This window comes from Balaenoptera physalus (genome assembly GCF_965194825.1).
Source record: "Balaenoptera physalus genome assembly, chromosome: 20".
Taxonomy (NCBI): domain Eukaryota; kingdom Metazoa; phylum Chordata; class Mammalia; order Artiodactyla; family Balaenopteridae; genus Balaenoptera; species Balaenoptera physalus.
The window spans coordinates 20119078-20144915 of record NC_138901.1 but is presented as its reverse complement, the minus strand read 5'-3'; the positions used below and the strand labels follow the sequence as shown (position 1 = coordinate 20144915).

At 41.2% G+C, this 25838-nt stretch overlaps 1 protein-coding gene, 1 long non-coding RNA gene and 5 pseudogenes across 10 annotated transcripts in view; 6 read left to right on the top strand and 1 right to left on the bottom strand.

The window, feature by feature from the left end:
• LOC309650789 overlaps positions 1-25838 on the bottom strand; it is a 381028-nt gene that overhangs the window by 90931 nt on the left and 264259 nt on the right. The window lies entirely within an intron of this gene.
• Positions 516-3522, top strand: LOC309650769 (keratin, high-sulfur matrix protein, B2A pseudogene; annotated as a pseudogene). Its single transcript has one exon. The product of its transcript is annotated as a keratin, high-sulfur matrix protein, B2A pseudogene (transcript).
• Positions 4101-7677, top strand: LOC309650767 (keratin, high-sulfur matrix protein, B2A pseudogene; annotated as a pseudogene). Its single transcript has one exon. The product of its transcript is annotated as a keratin, high-sulfur matrix protein, B2A pseudogene (transcript).
• LOC309650768 (keratin, high-sulfur matrix protein, B2A pseudogene) lies at positions 7686-10882 on the top strand (annotated as a pseudogene). Its single transcript has one exon. The product of its transcript is annotated as a keratin, high-sulfur matrix protein, B2A pseudogene (transcript).
• On the top strand, positions 11271-17633 carry LOC309651187 (uncharacterized protein). The gene is made up of 3 exons (XM_082443637.1): positions 11271-13940; positions 16287-16302; positions 17035-17633. Exons 1-3 carry the CDS (start codon positions 13525-13527, stop codon positions 17539-17541), a joined length of 939 nt encoding a protein of 312 aa, XP_082299763.1. The 5' UTR covers positions 11271-13524; the 3' UTR covers positions 17542-17633.
• Positions 20173-21366, top strand: LOC309650772 (keratin, high-sulfur matrix protein, B2C pseudogene; annotated as a pseudogene). The gene has a single exon. The product of its transcript is annotated as a keratin, high-sulfur matrix protein, B2C pseudogene (transcript).
• On the top strand, positions 22874-24782 carry LOC309650771 (keratin, high-sulfur matrix protein, B2A pseudogene; annotated as a pseudogene). Its single transcript has one exon. The product of its transcript is annotated as a keratin, high-sulfur matrix protein, B2A pseudogene (transcript).

Here is a 25838-nt window from a genome sequence, read left to right as displayed (position 1 = left end):
AATATACCAAGGTCTAATAAATTATACATATTTGGTACGGCAAACGTATCTCTTTTCCTTCATTGAGTGTCGCCAAAAAGATTCTAATCTGACTTTGATGTCCCGTGGTACTCTTCTTACACCATGTTAGGATATGTGATCAAATCCAGGGGCGGTTAATCCCCATAAAGAGCACAAACTAAAAATATCTGAGGGTTTATTGAGGGAAAGGTATTCCATGCTCACGGCTGGAAGAATTACTATTGTTAAAATGTCCATACTACCTAAAGTAATCTACAGATTCAATGCAATCCTTATCAAAATTCCAATGGCGTTTTCCAGGATATAACAAACAATCCCAAAATGTGTATGGAACCACAAAAGGCCCTGAATAGCCAGAGCAATCTTGAGAAAGAAGAACAAAGCTGGAGGCATCTCATGCTCTGATTTCAAACTACACTACAAAGCTACAGTAATCAAAACAGCATGGTACTGACATAAAAGCAGACATATGCACAAATATGGAACAGAATAGAGAGCCCAGAATTAACCCTCACATATGTGGTCAAAAGATCTTCAACGGAGGTGCCAAGACCATTCAATAGGAAAGGGCAATCTTTTCAACAAATGGTGTGGGGAAAACCAGATGTCCACATGCAAAAAAATGAAGTTGGACCCTTATCTCAAAACATCTACAAAAGTTAACTCAAAATAGATCAAAGACTTACATATAAAAGCTAAAACTATAAAACTCGTAAAAGAAAACACAGAGGAAAATCTTCGTGATATTGGATTTGGTAATGATTTCTTGGCTATGACACCAAAAGAATAGACAATGAAAGTTAAAAAAGAGGCAAACTGAACTACATCAAAATTAAAAACTTCTCTGCATCAAAGGACACAACAAAATGAAAAGGCAATCTACTGTATGGGAGAAGGTATTTGCAAATCATATATCTGATGAGGGGTTAGTAGTCCACAATATATAAAGAACTCCTGCAACTCAACAACAAAACAAGAACGACAACCACAAGAAACTGGGCAAAGGACATGAATGGACGTATCTCCAAGGAAGATATACAAATGGCCAAAAAACCCATGAAAAGATGCTCAGTACCACTCATCATTAGGAAAATGCAGACCAAAACCACAGTGACATACCACCTCACATCCATTTGAATGGCTACTCTCAAGTAACTCAAAGTGTTGGCAAGGACATGGAAAAATTGGAACCCCTGTGCACTGCTGGCGTGAATGTAAAATGATACACCCACTATGGGAAACCGTATGGCAGTTACTCAAAAAATCAAAAATAGAATTACCATATGATCCAGCAGTTCTACTCCTAGGTATATACCCCAAAGAATTGACAGCGTGGTCTGGAAGAGATATTTGTACACTCATGTTCCTGGCAGCACTAATTGCAAATAGCTAAAAGGGGCAAGCAACCCAAGTGTCATCGAGGGATGAATGGATAAACAAATCGTGGAACAAGCGTACCATGGAATCTTATTCAGCCTTAAAAAGGAAGGAAATTCTGTCATATTCTACAATGTGGATGAATCTCGAGGACATTACGCTAAGTGAAATAAGCCAGTCACAAAAAGATAAATACTGTATGATTCAACTTACATGAGGTACAAAGAGCAGTCAAATTCATCAAAACACACATTAGAATGATGACTGCCAAGAGCTTGGGGAGGGGAGAATGGGGGAGTGGTTGTTTAATGGATATAGAGTTTCAGTCGTGTAAGACAAAAAGAGTTCTGGAGATTGATTGCACAACGATGTGAATATGCTTAACACTAGGGAACTGTACACGTAAAAATGGTTAAGATGGTAAATTTTATGTTATGTGTATTTTATTACAATTAAAATGTTTTTAAATAAATAGGTATAGGAGACCCCAACTTTACTAAGCAAGACAATATATGTGTACATACACTGGTTTATGTTTGCACAAGCAGGGAGAAATGTGTCAAAGTACGTGCACCAAAAGTATTAATATTGATTATCTCTGAAGTACTAGTCTTGGAAGGGATGTGTATGTTTTGGGGAAAGGAGGAAGAACATTAACTTTTCTTTATATGCCTGCCTACTGTTTGACTTATTAAAATGTGTATTTATTACTAGCATATTATGTTTAATTTAGTAGAGTCAGGAAACAATCCACAAGAAAAGTCATTAAGGGTTTCAGTTGGGAATATGTACATTGATAACAAAAATACTTGTTCGAGTTCTGAGGATCCTGTAACTTGCACAAACGGAACACAGAAAAGCATCCTTCTTCTGATGTTGATGAATCAGGTGATAGCTCACGTTTTGATGACACTAATGGTAGCCATTCCAAGTCAAGACAAATTGTTTACGAAATCATGATCCTTAATTGAATGACCAGTTAGGAAGAGAATGTTCAGTTTAGATAAACTCTGCCTCAAGGTTGTCAAAGGACGTTTATGACAAAGCAAGCCAGGGCAATGGTTGGCCCAAGTCTAGACTATCATGTGACTTCCATAATGAGCCTTGGCTTGATCCAAAGGGCAAAGAAGAAACATAATGAGATTTAATTGAACAATGACCCAAGCAGTCCATTGAAAATGCTATTTATAACCTTAACAACTCAGGTATTAGCCAGTCAGAGACTGACTTCGCAATGGTATCAAGGAAAAATGCTAAATGTTAGGGAAATACACGGCTCTGCAGGATATATAAAAGGCCAGACGTAGGAAGTGCAGCCAAGACTCAGAAACTTCTCTTAACAAGTCAACTCTCAACCTAACTCCTGACACCATGGCCTGCTGTTCCACTAGCTTCTGTGGATTTCCCATCTGTTCCACTGGTGGGACCTGTGGCTCCAGCTGCTGTCAGCCAACCTGCTGCCAGACCGGGTGTTGCCAGCCAACCTTCTGCCAGACCAACTGCTGCCAGACCAGTGGCTGTGAGACTGGCTGTGGCATTGCTGGTAGCATTGGCTCTGGCCAGGTGGGAGGCAGTGGAGCTGTGAGCTGCCGCACCAGGTGGTGCCGACCTGACTGCCGCGTGGAGGGCACCTGCCTGCCTCCCTGCTGTGTGGTGAGCTGCACCCCCCCGTGCTGCTGCCAGCTGCACCATGCCCAGGCCTCCTGCTGCCGCCCATCCTACTGTGGACAGTCCTGCTGCCGCCTAGCCTGCTGCTGCCAGCCCACCTGCTGTGAGCCCACTTGCTGGCAGCCCACCTGCTAAAAGCCAGGTTGCTGATTTTCAACTTGAAAGTTCAACTTCCAACTCAATCCATGAAGTAACTATCTCTTCAACCACCCCTGGACACTAACAAGTTCTTGAACTTTAACTGACATTTTCTGAGGGGTTACCAAATATTTGGACTTCACAGACTTATCTGATTCCATTCAATACTAGAAAGATCTTGATCTCTCCACTAAGGCCACCAAAATACAAATTTGACCCAAGAAATGGGAAAACAAGTTTGCCTTGGGATTGACCTTCAGCAAGCCTCCTCTCCACAGCCCAATGCTGCCAAAGCTGAGGAAGAACCGTCTGTCCTTCTCAGACACATTCACCTCCGAAACTCCACCGTCTTGCAACTTTCACTTCCTATGAAAGGGGAATAATATACCAAGGTCTAATAAATTATACATATTTGGTACGGCAAACGTATCTCTTTTCCTTCATTGAGTGTCGCCAAAAAGATTCTAATCTGACTTTGATGTCCCGTGGTACTCTTCTTACACCATGTTAGGATATGTGATCAAATCCAGGGGCGGTTAATCCCCATAAAGAGCACAAACTAAAAATATCTGAGGGTTTATTGAGGGAAAGGTATTCCATGCTCACGGCTGGAAGAATTACTATTGTTAAAATGTCCATACTACCTAAAGTAATCTACAGATTCAATGCAATCCTTATCAAAATTCCAATGGCGTTTTCCAGGATATAACAAACAATCCCAAAATGTGTATGGAACCACAAAAGGCCCTGAATAGCCAGAGCAATCTTGAGAAAGAAGAACAAAGCTGGAGGCATCTCATGCTCTGATTTCAAACTACACTACAAAGCTACAGTAATCAAAACAGCATGGTACTGACATAAAAGCAGACATATGCACAAATATGGAACAGAATAGAGAGCCCAGAATTAACCCTCACATATGTGGTCAAAAGATCTTCAACGGAGGTGCCAAGACCATTCAATAGGAAAGGGCAATCTTTTCAACAAATGGTGTGGGGAAAACCAGATGTCCACATGCAAAAAAATGAAGTTGGACCCTTATCTCAAAACATCTACAAAAGTTAACTCAAAATAGATCAAAGACTTACATATAAAAGCTAAAACTATAAAACTCGTAAAAGAAAACACAGAGGAAAATCTTCGTGATATTGGATTTGGTAATGATTTCTTGGCTATGACACCAAAAGAATAGACAATGAAAGTTAAAAAAGAGGCAAACTGAACTACATCAAAATTAAAAACTTCTCTGCATCAAAGGACACAACAAAATGAAAAGGCAATCTACTGTATGGGAGAAGGTATTTGCAAATCATATATCTGATGAGGGGTTAGTAGTCCACAATATATAAAGAACTCCTGCAACTCAACAACAAAACAAGAACGACAACCACAAGAAACTGGGCAAAGGACATGAATGGACGTATCTCCAAGGAAGATATACAAATGGCCAAAAAACCCATGAAAAGATGCTCAGTACCACTCATCATTAGGAAAATGCAGACCAAAACCACAGTGACATACCACCTCACATCCATTTGAATGGCTACTCTCAAGTAACTCAAAGTGTTGGCAAGGACATGGAAAAATTGGAACCCCTGTGCACTGCTGGCGTGAATGTAAAATGATACACCCACTATGGGAAACCGTATGGCAGTTACTCAAAAAATCAAAAATAGAATTACCATATGATCCAGCAGTTCTACTCCTAGGTATATACCCCAAAGAATTGACAGCGTGGTCTGGAAGAGATATTTGTACACTCATGTTCCTGGCAGCACTAATTGCAAATAGCTAAAAGGGGCAAGCAACCCAAGTGTCATCGAGGGATGAATGGATAAACAAATCGTGGAACAAGCGTACCATGGAATCTTATTCAGCCTTAAAAAGGAAGGAAATTCTGTCATATTCTACAATGTGGATGAATCTCGAGGACATTACGCTAAGTGAAATAAGCCAGTCACAAAAAGATAAATACTGTATGATTCAACTTACATGAGGTACAAAGAGCAGTCAAATTCATCAAAACACACATTAGAATGATGACTGCCAAGAGCTTGGGGAGGGGAGAATGGGGGAGTGGTTGTTTAATGGATATAGAGTTTCAGTCGTGTAAGACAAAAAGAGTTCTGGAGATTGATTGCACAACGATGTGAATATGCTTAACACTAGGGAACTGTACACGTAAAAATGGTTAAGATGGTAAATTTTATGTTATGTGTATTTTATTACAATTAAAATGTTTTTAAATAAATAGGTATAGGAGACCCCAACTTTACTAAGCAAGACAATATATGTGTACATACACTGGTTTATGTTTGCACAAGCAGGGAGAAATGTGTCAAAGTACGTGCACCAAAAGTATTAATATTGATTATCTCTGAAGTACTAGTCTTGGAAGGGATGTGTATGTTTTGGGGAAAGGAGGAAGAACATTAACTTTTCTTTATATGCCTGCCTACTGTTTGACTTATTAAAATGTGTATTTATTACTAGCATATTATGTTTAATTTAGTAGAGTCAGGAAACAATCCACAAGAAAAGTCATTAAGGGTTTCAGTTGGGAATATGTACATTGATAACAAAAATACTTGTTCGAGTTCTGAGGATCCTGTAACTTGCACAAACGGAACACAGAAAAGCATCCTTCTTCTGATGTTGATGAATCAGGTGATAGCTCACGTTTTGATGACACTAATGGTAGCCATTCCAAGTCAAGACAAATTGTTTACGAAATCATGATCCTTAATTGAATGACCAGTTAGGAAGAGAATGTTCAGTTTAGATAAACTCTGCCTCAAGGTTGTCAAAGGACGTTTATGACAAAGCAAGCCAGGGCAATGGTTGGCCCAAGTCTAGACTATCATGTGACTTCCATAATGAGCCTTGGCTTGATCCAAAGGGCAAAGAAGAAACATAATGAGATTTAATTGAACAATGACCCAAGCAGTCCATTGAAAATGCTATTTATAACCTTAACAACTCAGGTATTAGCCAGTCAGAGACTGACTTCGCAATGGTATCAAGGAAAAATGCTAAATGTTAGGGAAATACACGGCTCTGCAGGATATATAAAAGGCCAGACGTAGGAAGTGCAGCCAAGACTCAGAAACTTCTCTTAACAAGTCAACTCTCAACCTAACTCCTGACACCATGGCCTGCTGTTCCACTAGCTTCTGTGGATTTCCCATCTGTTCCACTGGTGGGACCTGTGGCTCCAGCTGCTGTCAGCCAACCTGCTGCCAGACCGGGTGTTGCCAGCCAACCTTCTGCCAGACCAACTGCTGCCAGACCAGTGGCTGTGAGACTGGCTGTGGCATTGCTGGTAGCATTGGCTCTGGCCAGGTGGGAGGCAGTGGAGCTGTGAGCTGCCGCACCAGGTGGTGCCGACCTGACTGCCGCGTGGAGGGCACCTGCCTGCCTCCCTGCTGTGTGGTGAGCTGCACCCCCCCGTGCTGCTGCCAGCTGCACCATGCCCAGGCCTCCTGCTGCCGCCCATCCTACTGTGGACAGTCCTGCTGCCGCCTAGCCTGCTGCTGCCAGCCCACCTGCTGTGAGCCCACTTGCTGGCAGCCCACCTGCTAAAAGCCAGGTTGCTGATTTTCAACTTGAAAGTTCAACTTCCAACTCAATCCATGAAGTAACTATCTCTTCAACCACCCCTGGACACTAACAAGTTCTTGAACTTTAACTGACATTTTCTGAGGGGTTACCAAATATTTGGACTTCACAGACTTATCTGATTCCATTCAATACTAGAAAGATCTTGATCTCTCCACTAAGGCCACCAAAATACAAATTTGACCCAAGAAATGGGAAAACAAGTTTGCCTTGGGATTGACCTTCAGCAAGCCTCCTCTCCACAGCCCAATGCTGCCAAAGCTGAGGAAGAACCGTCTGTCCTTCTCAGACACATTCACCTCCGAAACTCCACCGTCTTGCAACTTTCACTTCCTATGAAAGGGGAATAATATACCAAGGTCTAATAAATTATACATATTTGGTACGGCAAACGTATCTCTTTTCCTTCATTGAGTGTCGCCAAAAAGATTCTAATCTGACTTTGATATCCCGTGGTACTCTTCTTACACCATGTTAGGATATATGATCAAATCCAGGGGCGGTTAATCCCCATAAAGCGCACAAACTAAAAATATCTGAGGGTTTATTGAGGGAAAGGTATTCCATGCTCACGGCTGGAAGAATTACTATTGTTAAAATGTCCATACTACCTAAAGTAATCTACAGATTCAATGCAATCCTTATCAAAATTCCAATGGCGTTTTCCAGGATATAACAAACAATCCCAAAATGTGTATGGAACCACAAAAGGCCCTGAATAGCCAGAGCAATCTTGAGAAAGAAGAACAAAGCTGGAGGCATCTCATGCTCTGATTTCAAACTACACTACAAAGCTACAGTAATCAAAACAGCATGGTACTGACATAAAAGCAGACATATGCACAAATATGGAACAGAATAGAGAGCCCAGAATTAACCCTCACATATGTGGTCAAAAGATCTTCAACGGAGGTGCCAAGACCATTCAATAGGAAAGGGCAATCTTTTCAACAAATGGTGTGGGGAAAACCAGATGTCCACATGCAAAAAAATGAAGTTGGACCCTTATCTCAAAACATCTACAAAAGTTAACTCAAAATAGATCAAAGACTTACATATAAAAGCTAAAACTATAAAACTCGTAAAAGAAAACACAGAGGAAAATCTTCGTGATATTGGATTTGGTAATGATTTCTTGGCTATGACACCAAAAGAATAGACAATGAAAGTTAAAAAAGAGGCAAACTGAACTACATCAAAATTAAAAACTTCTCTGCATCAAAGGACACAACAAAATGAAAAGGCAATCTACTGTATGGGAGAAGGTATTTGCAAATCATATATCTGATGAGGGGTTAGTAGTCCACAATATATAAAGAACTCCTGCAACTCAACAACAAAACAAGAACGACAACCACAAGAAACTGGGCAAAGGACATGAATGGACGTATCTCCAAGGAAGATATACAAATGGCCAAAAAACCCATGAAAAGATGCTCAGTACCACTCATCATTAGGAAAATGCAGACCAAAACCACAGTGACATACCACCTCACATCCATTTGAATGGCTACTCTCAAGTAACTCAAAGTGTTGGCAAGGACATGGAAAAATTGGAACCCCTGTGCACTGCTGGCGTGAATGTAAAATGATACACCCACTATGGGAAACCGTATGGCAGTTACTCAAAAAATCAAAAATAGAATTACCATATGATCCAGCAGTTCTACTCCTAGGTATATACCCCAAAGAATTGACAGCGTGGTCTGGAAGAGATATTTGTACACTCATGTTCCTGGCAGCACTAATTGCAAATAGCTAAAAGGGGCAAGCAACCCAAGTGTCATCGAGGGATGAATGGATAAACAAATCGTGGAACAAGCGTACCATGGAATCTTATTCAGCCTTAAAAAGGAAGGAAATTCTGTCATATTCTACAATGTGGATGAATCTCGAGGACATTACGCTAAGTGAAATAAGCCAGTCACAAAAAGATAAATACTGTATGATTCAACTTACATGAGGTACAAAGAGCAGTCAAATTCATCAAAACACACATTAGAATGATGACTGCCAAGAGCTTGGGGAGGGGAGAATGGGGGAGTGGTTGTTTAATGGATATAGAGTTTCAGTCGTGTAAGACAAAAAGAGTTCTGGAGATTGATTGCACAACGATGTGAATATGCTTAACACTAGGGAACTGTACACGTAAAAATGGTTAAGATGGTAAATTTTATGTTATGTGTATTTTATTACAATTAAAATGTTTTTAAATAAATAGGTATAGGAGACCCCAACTTTACTAAGCAAGACAATATATGTGTACATACACTGGTTTATGTTTGCACAAGCAGGGAGAAATGTGTCAAAGTACGTGCACCAAAAGTATTAATATTGATTATCTCTGAAGTACTAGTCTTGGAAGGGATGTGTATGTTTTGGGGAAAGGAGGAAGAACATTAACTTTTCTTTATATGCCTGCCTACTGTTTGACTTATTAAAATGTGTATTTATTACTAGCATATTATGTTTAATTTAGTAGAGTCAGGAAACAATCCACAAGAAAAGTCATTAAGGGTTTCAGTTGGGAATATGTACATTGATAACAAAAATACTTGTTCGAGTTCTGAGGATCCTGTAACTTGCACAAACGGAACACAGAAAAGCATCCTTCTTCTGATGTTGATGAATCAGGTGATAGCTCACGTTTTGATGACACTAATGGTAGCCATTCCAAGTCAAGACAAATTGTTTACGAAATCATGATCCTTAATTGAATGACCAGTTAGGAAGAGAATGTTCAGTTTAGATAAACTCTGCCTCAAGGTTGTCAAAGGACGTTTATGACAAAGCAAGCCAGGGCAATGGTTGGCCCAAGTCTAGACTATCATGTGACTTCCATAATGAGCCTTGGCTTGATCCAAAGGGCAAAGAAGAAACATAATGAGATTTAATTGAACAATGACCCAAGCAGTCCATTGAAAATGCTATTTATAACCTTAACAACTCAGGTATTAGCCAGTCAGAGACTGACTTCGCAATGGTATCAAGGAAAAATGCTAAATGTTAGGGAAATACACGGCTCTGCAGGATATATAAAAGGCCAGACGTAGGAAGTGCAGCCAAGACTCAGAAACTTCTCTTAACAAGTCAACTCTCAACCTAACTCCTGACACCATGGCCTGCTGTTCCACTAGCTTCTGTGGATTTCCCATCTGTTCCACTGGTGGGACCTGTGGCTCCAGCTGCTGTCAGCCAACCTGCTGCCAGACCGGGTGTTGCCAGCCAACCTTCTGCCAGACCAACTGCTGCCAGACCAGTGGCTGTGAGACTGGCTGTGGCATTGCTGGTAGCATTGGCTCTGGCCAGGTGGGAGGCAGTGGAGCTGTGAGCTGCCGCACCAGGTGGTGCCGACCTGACTGCCGCGTGGAGGGCACCTGCCTGCCTCCCTGCTGTGTGGTGAGCTGCACCCCCCCGTGCTGCTGCCAGCTGCACCATGCCCAGGCCTCCTGCTGCCGCCCATCCTACTGTGGACAGTCCTGCTGCCGCCTAGCCTGCTGCTGCCAGCCCACCTGCTGTGAGCCCACTTGCTGGCAGCCCACCTGCTAAAAGCCAGGTTGCTGATTTTCAACTTGAAAGTTCAACTTCCAACTCAATCCATGAAGTAACTATCTCTTCAACCACCCCTGGACACTAACAAGTTCTTGAACTTTAACTGACATTTTCTGAGGGGTTACCAAATATTTGGACTTCACAGACTTATCTGATTCCATTCAATACTAGAAAGATCTTGATCTCTCCACTAAGGCCACCAAAATACAAATTTGACCCAAGAAATGGGAAAACAAGTTTGCCTTGGGATTGACCTTCAGCAAGCCTCCTCTCCACAGCCCAATGCTGCCAAAGCTGAGGAAGAACCGTCTGTCCTTCTCAGACACATTCACCTCCGAAACTCCACCGTCTTGCAACTTTCACTTCCTATGAAAGGGGAATAATATACCAAGGTCTAATAAATTATACATATTTGGTACGGCAAACGTATCTCTTTTCCTTCATTGAGTGTCGCCAAAAAGATTCTAATCTGACTTTGATATCCCGTGGTACTCTTCTTACACCATGTTAGGATATGTGATCAAATCCAGGGGCGGTTAATCCCCATAAAGCGCACAAACTAAAAATATCTGAGGGTTTATTGAGGGAAAGGTATTCCATGCTCACGGCTGGAAGAATTACTATTGTTAAAATGTCCATACTACCTAAAGTAATCTACAGATTCAATGCAATCCTTATCAAAATTCCAATGGCGTTTTCCAGGATATAACAAACAATCCCAAAATGTGTATGGAACCACAAAAGGCCCTGAATAGCCAGAGCAATCTTGAGAAAGAAGAACAAAGCTGGAGGCATCTCATGCTCTGATTTCAAACTACACTACAAAGCTACAGTAATCAAAACAGCATGGTACTGACATAAAAGCAGACATATGCACAAATATGGAACAGAATAGAGAGCCCAGAATTAACCCTCACATATGTGGTCAAAAGATCTTCAACGGAGGTGCCAAGACCATTCAATAGGAAAGGGCAATCTTTTCAACAAATGGTGTGGGGAAAACCAGATGTCCACATGCAAAAAAATGAAGTTGGACCCTTATCTCAAAACATCTACAAAAGTTAACTCAAAATAGATCAAAGACTTACATATAAAAGCTAAAACTATAAAACTCGTAAAAGAAAACACAGAGGAAAATCTTCGTGATATTGGATTTGGTAATGATTTCTTGGCTATGACACCAAAAGAATAGACAATGAAAGTTAAAAAAGAGGCAAACTGAACTACATCAAAATTAAAAACTTCTCTGCATCAAAGGACACAACAAAATGAAAAGGCAATCTACTGTATGGGAGAAGGTATTTGCAAATCATATATCTGATGAGGGGTTAGTAGTCCACAATATATAAAGAACTCCTGCAACTCAACAACAAAACAAGAACGACAACCACAAGAAACTGGGCAAAGGACATGAATGGACGTATCTCCAAGGAAGATATACAAATGGCCAAAAAACCCATGAAAAGATGCTCAGTACCACTCATCATTAGGAAAATGCAGACCAAAACCACAGTGACATACCACCTCACATCCATTTGAATGGCTACTCTCAAGTAACTCAAAGTGTTGGCAAGGACATGGAAAAATTGGAACCCCTGTGCACTGCTGGCGTGAATGTAAAATGATACACCCACTATGGGAAACCGTATGGCAGTTACTCAAAAAATCAAAAATAGAATTACCATATGATCCAGCAGTTCTACTCCTAGGTATATACCCCAAAGAATTGACAGCGTGGTCTGGAAGAGATATTTGTACACTCATGTTCCTGGCAGCACTAATTGCAAATAGCTAAAAGGGGCAAGCAACCCAAGTGTCATCGAGGGATGAATGGATAAACAAATCGTGGAACAAGCGTACCATGGAATCTTATTCAGCCTTAAAAAGGAAGGAAATTCTGTCATATTCTACAATGTGGATGAATCTCGAGGACATTACGCTAAGTGAAATAAGCCAGTCACAAAAAGATAAATACTGTATGATTCAACTTACATGAGGTACAAAGAGCAGTCAAATTCATCAAAACACACATTAGAATGATGACTGCCAAGAGCTTGGGGAGGGGAGAATGGGGGAGTGGTTGTTTAATGGATATAGAGTTTCAGTCGTGTAAGACAAAAAGAGTTCTGGAGATTGATTGCACAACGATGTGAATATGCTTAACACTAGGGAACTGTACACGTAAAAATGGTTAAGATGGTAAATTTTATGTTATGTGTATTTTATTACAATTAAAATGTTTTTAAATAAATAGGTATAGGAGACCCCAACTTTACTAAGCAAGACAATATATGTGTACATACACTGGTTTATGTTTGCACAAGCAGGGAGAAATGTGTCAAAGTACGTGCACCAAAAGTATTAATATTGATTATCTCTGAAGTACTAGTCTTGGAAGGGATGTGTATGTTTTGGGGAAAGGAGGAAGAACATTAACTTTTCTTTATATGCCTGCCTACTGTTTGACTTATTAAAATGTGTATTTATTACTAGCATATTATGTTTAATTTAGTAGAGTCAGGAAACAATCCACAAGAAAAGTCATTAAGGGTTTCAGTTGGGAATATGTACATTGATAACAAAAATACTTGTTCGAGTTCTGAGGATCCTGTAACTTGCACAAACGGAACACAGAAAAGCATCCTTCTTCTGATGTTGATGAATCAGGTGATAGCTCACGTTTTGATGACACTAATGGTAGCCATTCCAAGTCAAGACAAATTGTTTACGAAATCATGATCCTTAATTGAATGACCAGTTAGGAAGAGAATGTTCAGTTTAGATAAACTCTGCCTCAAGGTTGTCAAAGGACGTTTATGACAAAGCAAGCCAGGGCAATGGTTGGCCCAAGTCTAGACTATCATGTGACTTCCATAATGAGCCTTGGCTTGATCCAAAGGGCAAAGAAGAAACATAATGAGATTTAATTGAACAATGACCCAAGCAGTCCATTGAAAATGCTATTTATAACCTTAACAACTCAGGTATTAGCCAGTCAGAGACTGACTTCGCAATGGTATCAAGGAAAAATGCTAAATGTTAGGGAAATACACGGCTCTGCAGGATATATAAAAGGCCAGACGTAGGAAGTGCAGCCAAGACTCAGAAACTTCTCTTAACAAGTCAACTCTCAACCTAACTCCTGACACCATGGCCTGCTGTTCCACTAGCTTCTGTGGATTTCCCATCTGTTCCACTGGTGGGACCTGTGGCTCCAGCTGCTGTCAGCCAACCTGCTGCCAGACCGGGTGTTGCCAGCCAACCTTCTGCCAGACCAACTGCTGCCAGACCAGTGGCTGTGAGACTGGCTGTGGCATTGCTGGTAGCATTGGCTCTGGCCAGGTGGGAGGCAGTGGAGCTGTGAGCTGCCGCACCAGGTGGTGCCGACCTGACTGCCGCGTGGAGGGCACCTGCCTGCCTCCCTGCTGTGTGGTGAGCTGCACCCCCCCGTGCTGCTGCCAGCTGCACCATGCCCAGGCCTCCTGCTGCCGCCCATCCTACTGTGGACAGTCCTGCTGCCGCCTAGCCTGCTGCTGCCAGCCCACCTGCTGTGAGCCCACTTGCTGGCAGCCCACCTGCTAAAAGCCAGGTTGCTGATTTTCAACTTGAAAGTTCAACTTCCAACTCAATCCATGAAGTAACTATCTCTTCAACCACCCCTGGACACTAACAAGTTCTTGAACTTTAACTGACATTTTCTGAGGGGTTACCAAATATTTGGACTTCACAGACTTATCTGATTCCATTCAATACTAGAAAGATCTTGATCTCTCCACTAAGGCCACCAAAATACAAATTTGACCCAAGAAATGGGAAAACAAGTTTGCCTTGGGATTGACCTTCAGCAAGCCTCCTCTCCACAGCCCAATGCTGCCAAAGCTGAGGAAGAACCGTCTGTCCTTCTCAGACACATTCACCTCCGAAACTCCACCGTCTTGCAACTTTCACTTCCTATGAAAGGGGAATAATATACCAAGGTCTAATAAATTATACATATTTGGTACGGCAAACGTATCTCTTTTCCTTCATTGAGTGTCGCCAAAAAGATTCTAATCTGACTTTGATGTCCCGTGGTACTCTTCTTACACCATGTTAGGATATGTGATCAAATCCAGGGGCGGTTAATCCCCATAAAGAGCACAAACTAAAAATATCTGAGGGTTTATTGAGGGAAAGGTATTCCATGCTCACGGCTGGAAGAATTACTATTGTTAAAATGTCCATACTACCTAAAGTAATCTACAGATTCAATGCAATCCTTATCAAAATTCCAATGGCGTTTTCCAGGATATAACAAACAATCCCAAAATGTGTATGGAACCACAAAAGGCCCTGAATAGCCAGAGCAATCTTGAGAAAGAAGAACAAAGCTGGAGGCATCTCATGCTCTGATTTCAAACTACACTACAAAGCTACAGTAATCAAAACAGCATGGTACTGACATAAAAGCAGACATATGCACAAATATGGAACAGAATAGAGAGCCCAGAATTAACCCTCACATATGTGGTCAAAAGATCTTCAACGGAGGTGCCAAGACCATTCAATAGGAAAGGGCAATCTTTTCAACAAATGGTGTGGGGAAAACCAGATGTCCACATGCAAAAAAATGAAGTTGGACCCTTATCTCAAAACATCTACAAAAGTTAACTCAAAATAGATCAAAGACTTACATATAAAAGCTAAAACTATAAAACTCGTAAAAGAAAACACAGAGGAAAATCTTCGTGATATTGGATTTGGTAATGATTTCTTGGCTATGACACCAAAAGAATAGACAATGAAAGTTAAAAAAGAGGCAAACTGAACTACATCAAAATTAAAAACTTCTCTGCATCAAAGGACACAACAAAATGAAAAGGCAATCTACTGTATGGGAGAAGGTATTTGCAAATCATATATCTGATGAGGGGTTAGTAGTCCACAATATATAAAGAACTCCTGCAACTCAACAACAAAACAAGAACGACAACCACAAGAAACTGGGCAAAGGACATGAATGGACGTATCTCCAAGGAAGATATACAAATGGCCAAAAAACCCATGAAAAGATGCTCAGTACCACTCATCATTAGGAAAATGCAGACCAAAACCACAGTGACATACCACCTCACATCCATTTGAATGGCTACTCTCAAGTAACTCAAAGTGTTGGCAAGGACATGGAAAAATTGGAACCCCTGTGCACTGCTGGCGTGAATGTAAAATGATACACCCACTATGGGAAACCGTATGGCAGTTACTCAAAAAATCAAAAATAGAATTACCATATGATCCAGCAGTTCTACTCCTAGGTATATACCCCAAAGAATTGACAGCGTGGTCTGGAAGAGATATTTGTACACTCATGTTCCTGGCAGCACTAATTGCAAATAGCTAAAAGGGGCAAGCAACCCAAGTGTCATCGAGGGATGAATGGATAAACAAATCGTGGAACAAGCGTACCATGGAATCTTATTCAGCCTTAAAAAGGAAGGAAATTCTGTCATATTCTACAATGTGGATGAATCTCGAGGACATTACGCTAAGTGAAATAAGCCAGTCACAAAAAGATAAATACTGTATGATTCAACTTACATGAGGTACAAAGAGCAGTCAAATTCATCAAAACACACATTAGAATGATGACTGCCAAGAGCTTGGGGAGGGGAGAATGGGGGAGTGGTTGTTTAATGGATATAGAGTTTCAGTCGTGTAAGACAAAAAGAGTTCTGGAGATTGATTGCACAACGATGTGAATATGCTTAACACTAGGGAACTGTACACGTAAAAATGGTTAAGATGGTAAATTTTATGTTATGTGTATTTTATTACAATTAAAATGTTTTTAAATAAATAGGTATAGGAGACCCCAACTTTACTAAGCAAGACAATATATGTGTACATACACTGGTTTATGTTTGCACAAGCAGGGAGAAATGTGTCAAAGTACGTGCACCAAAAGTATTAATATTGATTATCTCTGAAGTACTAGTCTTGGAAGGGATGTGTATGTTTTGGGGAAAGGAGGAAGAACATTAACTTTTCTTTATATGCCTGCCTACTGTTTGACTTATTAAAATGTGTATTTATTACTAGCATATTATGTTTAATTTAGTAGAGTCAGGAAACAATCCACAAGAAAAGTCATTAAGGGTTTCAGTTGGGAATATGTACATTGATAACAAAAATACTTGTTCGAGTTCTGAGGATCCTGTAACTTGCACAAACGGAACACAGAAAAGCATCCTTCTTCTGATGTTGATGAATCAGGTGATAGCTCACGTTTTGATGACACTAATGGTAGCCATTCCAAGTCAAGACAAATTGTTTACGAAATCATGATCCTTAATTGAATGACCAGTTAGGAAGAGAATGTTCAGTTTAGATAAACTCTGCCTCAAGGTTGTCAAAGGACGTTTATGACAAAGCAAGCCAGGGCAATGGTTGGCCCAAGTCTAGACTATCATGTGACTTCCATAATGAGCCTTGGCTTGATCCAAAGGGCAAAGAAGAAACATAATGAGATTTAATTGAACAATGACCCAAGCAGTCCATTGAAAATGCTATTTATAACCTTAACAACTCAGGTATTAGCCAGTCAGAGACTGACTTCGCAATGGTATCAAGGAAAAATGCTAAATGTTAGGGAAATACACGGCTCTGCAGGATATATAAAAGGCCAGACGTAGGAAGTGCAGCCAAGACTCAGAAACTTCTCTTAACAAGTCAACTCTCAACCTAACTCCTGACACCATGGCCTGCTGTTCCACTAGCTTCTGTGGATTTCCCATCTGTTCCACTGGTGGGACCTGTGGCTCCAGCTGCTGTCAGCCAACCTGCTGCCAGACCGGGTGTTGCCAGCCAACCTTCTGCCAGACCAACTGCTGCCAGACCAGTGGCTGTGAGACTGGCTGTGGCATTGCTGGTAGCATTGGCTCTGGCCAGGTGGGAGGCAGTGGAGCTGTGAGCTGCCGCACCAGGTGGTGCCGACCTGACTGCCGCGTGGAGGGCACCTGCCTGCCTCCCTGCTGTGTGGTGAGCTGCACCCCCCCGTGCTGCTGCCAGCTGCACCATGCCCAGGCCTCCTGCTGCCGCCCATCCTACTGTGGACAGTCCTGCTGCCGCCTAGCCTGCTGCTGCCAGCCCACCTGCTGTGAGCCCACTTGCTGGCAGCCCACCTGCTAAAAGCCAGGTTGCTGATTTTCAACTTGAAAGTTCAACTTCCAACTCAATCCATGAAGTAACTATCTCTTCAACCACCCCTGGACACTAACAAGTTCTTGACCTTTAACTGACATTTTCTGAGGGGTTACCAAATATTTGGACTTCACAGACTTATCTGATTCCATTCAATACTAGAAAGATCTTGATCTCTCCACTAAGGCCACCAAAATACAAATTTGACCCAAGAAATGGGAAAACAAGTTTGCCTTGGGATTGACCTTCAGCAAGCCTCCTCTCCACAGCCCAATGCTGCCAAAGCTGAGGAAGAACCATCTGTCCTTCTCAGACACATTCACCTCCGAAACTCCACCGTCTTGCAACTTTCACTTCCTATGAAAGGGGAATAATATACCAAGGTCTAATAAATTATACATATTTGGTACGGCAAACGTATCTCTTTTCCTTCATTGAGTGTCGCCAAAAAGATTCTAATCTGACTTTGATTTCCCGTGGTACTCTTCTTACACCATGTTAGGATATGTGATCAAATCCAGGGGCGGTTAATCCCCATAAAGAGCACAAACTAAAAATATCTGAGGGTTTATTGAGGGAAAGGTATTCCATGCCCACGGCTGGAAGAATTACTATTGTTAAAATGTCCATGCTACCTAAAGTAATCTACAGATCCAATGCAATCCTTATCAAAATTCCAATGGCGTTTTCCAGGATATAACAAACAATCCCAAAATGTGTATGGAACCACAAAAGGCCCTGAATAGCCAGAGCAATCTTGAGAAAGAAGAACAAAGCTGGAGGCATCTCATGCTCTGATTTCAAACTACACTACAAAGCTACAGTAATCAAAACAGCATGGTACTGACATAAAAGCAGACATATGCACAAATATGGAATAGAATAGAGAGCCCAGAATTAACCCTCACATATGTGGTCAAAAGATCTTCAACGGAGGTGCCAAGACCATTCAATAGGAAAGGGCAATCTTTTCAACAAATGGTGGGGGAAAACCAGATGTCCACATGCAAAAAAATGAAGTTGGACCCTTATCTCAAAACATCTACAAAAGTTAACTCAAAATAGATCAAAGACTTACATATAAAAGCTAAAACTATAAAACTCGTAAAAGAAAACACAGAGGAAAATCTTCGTGATATTGGATTTGGTAATGATTTCTTGGCTATGACACCAAAAGAATAGACAATGAAAGTTAAAAAAGAGGCAAAATGAACTACATCAAAATTAAAAACTTCTCTGCATCAAAGGACACAACAAAATGAAAAGGCAATCTACTGTATGGGAGAAGGTATTTGCAAATCATATATCTGATGAGGGGTTAGTAGTCCACAATATATAAAGAACTCCTGCAACTCAACAACAAAACAAGAACGACAACCACAAGAAACTGGGCAAAGGACATGAATGGACGTATCTCCAAGGAAGATATACAAATGGCCAAAAAACCCATGAAAAGATGCTCAGTACCACTCATCATTAGGAAAATGCAGACCAAAACCACAGTGACATACCACCTCACATCCATTTGAATGGCTACTCTCAAGTAACTCAAAGTGTTGGCAAGGACATGGAAAAATTGGAACCCCTGTGCACTGCTGGCGTGAATGTAAAATGATACACCCACTATGGGAAACCGTATGGCAGTTACTCAAAAAATCAAAAATAGAATTACCATATGATCCAGCAGTTCTACTCCTAGGTATATACCCCAAAGAATTGACAGCGTGGTCTGGAAGAGATATTTGTACACTCATGTTCCTGGCAGCACTAATTGCAAATAGCTAAAAGGGGCAAGCAACCCAAGTGTCATCGAGGGATGAATGGATAAACAAATCGTGGAACAAGCGTACCATGGAATCTTATTCAGCCTTAAAAAGGAAGGAAATTCTGTCATATTCTACAATGTGGATGAATCTCGAGGACATTACGCTAAGTGAAATAAGCCAGTCACAAAAAGATAAATACTGTATGATTCAACTTACATGAGGTACAAAGAGCAGTCAAATTCATCAAAACACACATTAGAATGATGACTGCCAAGAGCTTGGGGAGGGGAGAATGGGGGAGTGGTTGTTTAATGGATATAGAGTTTCAGTCGTGTAAGACAAAAAGAGTTCTGGAGATTGATTGCACAACGATGTGAATATGCTTAACACTAGGGAACTGTACACGTAAAAATGGTTAAGATGGTAAATTTTATGTTATGTGTATTTTATTACAATTAAAATGTTTTTAAATAAATAGGTATAGGAGACCCCAACTTTACTAAGCAAGACAATATATGTGTACATACACTGGTTTATGTTTGCACAAGCAGGGAGAAATGTGTCAAAGTACGTGCACCAAAAGTATTAATATTGATTATCTCTGAAGTACTAGTCTTGGAAGGGATGTGTATGTTTTGGGGAAAGGAGGAAGAACATTAACTTTTCTTTATATGCCTGCCTACTGTTTGACTTATTAAAATGTGTATTTATTACTAGCATATTATGTTTAATTTAGTAGAGTCAGGAAACAATCCACAAGAAAAGTCATTAAGGGTTTCAGTTGGGAATATGTACATTGATAACAAAAATACTTGTTCGAGTTCTGAGGATCCTGTAACTTGCGCAAACGGAACACAGAAAAGCATCCTTCTTCTGATGTTGATGAATCAGGTGATAGCTCACGTTTTGATGACACTAATGGTAGCCATTCCAAGTCAAGACAAATTGTTTACGAAATCATGATCCTTAATTGAATGACCACTTAGGAAGAGAATGTTCAGTTTAGATAAACTCTGCCTCAAGGTTGTCAAAGGGCATTTATGACAAAGCAAGCCAGGGCAATGGTTGGCCCAAGTCTAGACTATCATGTGACTTCCGTAATGAGCCTTGGCTTGATCCAAAGGGCAAAGAAGAAACATAATGAGATTTAATTGAACAATGACCCAAGCAGTCCATTGAAAATGCTATTTATAACCTTAACAACTCAGGTATTAGCCAGTCAGAGACTGACTTCGCAATGGTATCAAGGAAAAATGCTAAATGTTAGGGAAATACACGGCTCTGCAGGATATATAAAAGGCCAGACGTAGGAAGTGCAGCCAAAACTCAGAAACTTCTCTTAACAAGTCAACTCTCAACCTAACTCCTGACACCATGGCCTGCTGTTCCACTAGCTTCTGTGGATTTCCCATCTGTTCCACTGGTGGGACCTGTGGCTCCAGCTGCTGTCAGCCAACCGGCTGCCAAACCGGGTGTTGCCAGCCAACCTTCTGCCAGACCAACTGCTGCCAGACCAGTGGCTGTGAGACTGGCTGTGGCATTGCTGGTAGCATTGGCTCTGGCCAGGTGGGAGGCAGTGGAGCTGTGAGCTGCCGCACCAGGTGGTGCCGACCTGACTGCCGCGTGGAGGGCACCTGCCTGCCTCCCTGCTGTGTGGTGAGCTGCACCCCCCCGTGCTGCTGCCAGCTGCACCATGCCCAGGCCTCCTGCTGCCGCCCATCCTACTGTGGACAGTCCTGCTGCCGCCTAGCCTGCTGCTGCCAGCCCACCTGCTGTGAGCCCACTTGCTGGCAGCCCACCTGCTAAAAGCCAGGTTGCTGATTTTCAACTTGAAAGTTCAACTTCCAACTCAATCCATGAAGTAACTATCTCTTCAACCACCCCTGGACACTAACAAGTTCTTGACCTTTAACTGACATTTTCTGAGGGGTTACCAAATATTTGGACTTCACAGACTTATCTGATTCCATTCAATACTAGAAAGATCTTGATCTCTCCACTAAGGCCACCAAAATACAAATTTGACCCAAGAAATGGGAAAACAAGTTTGCCTTGGGCTTGACCTTCAGCAAGCCTCCTCTCCACAGCCCAATGCTGCCAAAGCTGAGGAAGAACCATCTGTCCTTCTCAGACACATTCACCTCCGAAACTCCACCGTCTTGCAACTTTCACTTCCTATGAAAGGGGAATAATATACCAAGGTCTAATAAATTATACATATTTGGTACGGCAAACGTATCTCTTTTCCTTCATTGAGTGTCACCAAAAAGATTCTAATCTGACTTTGATGTCCCGTGGTACTCTTCTTACACCATGTTAGGATATGTGATCAAATCCAGGGGCGGTTAATCCCCATAAAGAGCACAAACTAAAAATATCTGAGGGTTTATTGAGGGAAAGGTATTCCATGCCCAGGGCTGGAAGAATTACTATTGTTAAAATGTCCATACTACCTAAAGTAATCTACAGATCCAATGCAATCCTTATCGAAATTCCAATGGCGTTTTCCAGGATATAACAAACAATCCCAAAATGTGTATGGAACCACAAAAGGCCCTGAATAGCCAGAGCAATCTTGAGAAAGAAGAACAAAGCTGGAGGCATCTCATGCTCTGATTTCAAACTACACTACAAAGCTACAGTAATCAAAACAGCATGGTACTGACATAAAAGCAGACATATGCACAAATATGGAATAGAATAGAGAGCCCAGAATTAACCCTCACATATGTGGTCAAAAGATCTTCAACGGAGGTGCCAAGACCATTCAATAGGAAAGGGCAATCTTTTCAACAAATGGTGTGGGGAAAACCAGATGTCCACATGCAAAAAAATGAAGTTGGACCCTTATCTCAAAACATCTACAAAAGTTAACTCAAAATAGATCAAAGACTTACATATAAAAGCTAAAACTATAAAACTCGTAAAAGAAAACACAGAGGAAAATCTTCGTGATATTGGATTTGGTAATGATTTCTTGGCTATGACACCAAAAGAATAGACAATGAAAGTTAAAAAAGAGGCAAACTGAACTACATCAAAATTAAAAACTTCTCTGCATCAAAGGACACAACAAAATGAAAAGGCAATCTACTGTATGGGAGAAGGTATTTGCAAATCATATATCTGATGAGGGGTTAGTAGTCCACAATATATAAAGAACTCCTGCAACTCAACAACAAAACAAGAACGACAACCACAAGAAACTGGGCAAAGGACATGAATGGACGTATCTCCAAGGAAGATATACAAATGGCCAAAAAACCCATGAAAAGATGCTCAGTACCACTCATCATTAGGAAAATGCAGACCAAAACCACAGTGACATACCACCTCACATCCATTTGAATGGCTACTCTCAAGTAACTCAAAGTGTTGGCAAGGACATGGAAAAATTGGAACCCCTGTGCACTGCTGGCGTGAATGTAAAATGATACACCCACTATGGGAAACCGTATGGCAGTTACTCAAAAAATCAAAAATAGAATTACCATATGATCCAGCAGTTCTACTCCTAGGTATATACCCCAAAGAATTGACAGCGTGCTCTGGAAGAGATATTTGTACACTCATGTTCCTGGCAGCACTAATTGCAAATAGCTAAAAGGGGCAAGCAACCCAAGTGTCATCGAGGGATGAATGGATAAACAAATCGTGGAACAAGCGTACCATGGAATCTTATTCAGCCTTAAAAAGGAAGGAAATTCTGTCATATTCTACAATGTGGATGAATCTCGAGGACATTACGCTAAGTGAAATAAGCCAGTCACAAAAAGATAAATACTGTATGATTCAACTTACATGAGGTACAAAGAGCAGTCAGATTCATCAAAACACACATTAGAATGATGACTGCCAAGAGCTTGGGGAGGGGAGAATGGGGGAGTGGTTGTTTAATGGATATAGAGTTTCAGTCGTGTAAGACAAAAAGAGTTCTGGAGATTGATTGCACAACGATGTGAATATGCTTAACACTAGGGAACTGTACACTTAAAAATGGTTAAGATGGTAAATTTTATGTTATGTGTATTTTATTACAATTAAAATGTTTTTAAATAAATAGGTATAGGAGACCCCAACTTTACTAAGCAAGACAATATATGTGTACATACACTGGTTTATGTTTGCACAAGCAGGGAGAAATGTGTCAAAGTACGTGCACCAAAAGTATTAATATTGATTATCTCTGAAGTACTAGTCTTGGAAGGGATGTGTATGTTTTGGGGAAAGGAGGAAGAACATTAACTTTTCTTTATATGCCTGCCTACTGTTTGACTTATTAAAATGTGTATTTATTACTAGCATATTATGTTTAATTTAGTAGAGTCAGGAAACAATCCACAAGAAAAGTCATTAAGGGTTTCAGTTGGGAATATGTACATTGATAACAAAAATACTTGTTCGAGTTCTGAGGATCCTGTAACTTGCACAAACGGAACACAGAAAAGCATCCTTCTTCTGATGTTGATGAATCAGGTGATAGCTCACGTTTTGATGACACTAATGGTAGCCATTCCAAGTCAAGACAAATTGTTTACGAAATCATGATCCTTAATTGAATGACCAGTTAGGAAGAGAATGTTCAGTTTAGATAAACTCTGCCTCAAGGTTGTCAAAGGGCATTTATGACAAAGCAAGCCAGGGCAATGGTTGGCCCAAGTCTAGACTATCATGTGACTTCCATAATGAGCCTTGGCTTGATCCAAAGGGCAAAGAAGAAACATAATGAGATTTAATTGAACAATGACCCAAGCAGTCCATTGAAAATGCTATTTATAACCTTAACAACTCAGGTATTAGCCAGTCAGAGACTGACTTCGCAATGGTATCAAGGAAAAATGCTAAATGTTAGGGAAATACACGGCTCTGCAGGATATATAAAAGGCCAGACGTAGGAAGTGCAGCCAAGACTCAGAAACTTCTCTTAACAAGTCAACTCTCAACCTAACTCCTGACACCATGGCCTGCTGTTCCACTAGCTTCTGTGGATTTCCCATCTGTTCCACTGGTGGGACCTGTGGCTCCAGCTGCTGTCAGCCAACCTGCTGCCAAACTGGGTGTTGCCAGCCAACCTTCTGCCAGACCAACTGCTGCCAGACCAGTGGCTGTGAGACTGGCTGTGGCATTGCTGGTAGCATTGGCTCTGGCCAGGTGGGAGTCAGTGGAGCTGTGAGCTGCCGCACCAGGTGGTGCCGACCTGACTGCCGCGTGGAGGGCACCTGCCTGCCTCCCTGCTGTGTGGTGAGCTGCACCCCCCCGTGCTGCTGCCAGCTGCACCATGCCCAGGCCTCCTGCTGCCGCCCATCCTACTGTGGACAGTCCTGCTGCCGCCTAGCCTGCTGCTGCCAGCCCACCTGCTGTGAGCCCACTTGCTGGCAGCCCACCTGCTAAAAGCCAGGTTGCTGATTTTCAACTTGAAAGTTCAACTTCCAACTCAATCCATGAAGTAACTATCTCTTCAACCACCCCTGGACACTAACAAGTTCTTGACCTTTAACTGACATTTTCTGAGGGGTTACCAAATATTTGGACTTCACAGACTTATCTGATTCCATTCAATACTAGAAAGATCTTGATCTCTCCACTAAGGCCACCAAAATACAAATTTGACCCAAGAAATGGGAAAACAAGTTTGCCTTGGGCTTGACCTTCAGCAAGCCTCCTCTCCACAGCCCAATGCTGCCAAAGCTGAGGAAGAACCGTCTGTCCTTCTCAGACACATTCACCTCCGGAACTCCACCGTCTTGCAACTTTCACTTCCTATGAAAGGGGAATAATATACCAAGGTCTAATAAATTATACATATTTGGTACGGCAAACGTATCTCTTTTCCTTCATTGAGTGTCGCCAAAAAGATTCTAATCTGACTTTGATGTCCCGTGGTACTCTTCTTACACCATGTTAGGATATATGATCAAATCCAGGGGCGGTTAATCCCCATAAGGAGCACAAACTAAAAATATCTGAGGGTTTATTGAGGGAAAGGTATTCCATGCTCACGGCTGGAAGAATTACTATTGTTAAAATGTCCATACTACCTAAAGTAATCTACAGATTCAATGCAATCCTTATCAAAATTCCAATGGCGTTTTCCAGGATATAAGAAACAATCCCAAAATGTGTATGGAACCACAAAAGGCCCTGAATAGCCAGAGCAATCTTGAGAAAGAAGAACAAAGCTGGAGGCATCTCATGCTCTGATTTCAAACTACACTACAAAGCTACAGTAATCAAAACAGCATGGTACTGACATAAAAGCAGACATATGCACAAATATGGAATAGAATAGAGAGCCCAGAATTAACCCTCACATATGTGGTCAAAAGATCTTCAACGGAGGTGCCAAGACCATTCAATAGGAAAGGGCAATCTTTTCAACAAATGGTGTGGGGAAAACCAGATGTCCACATGCAAAAAAATGAAGTTGGACCCTTATCTCAAAACATCTACAAAAGTTAACTCAAAATAGATCAAAGACTTACATATAAAAGCTAAAACTATAAAACTCGTAAAAGAAAA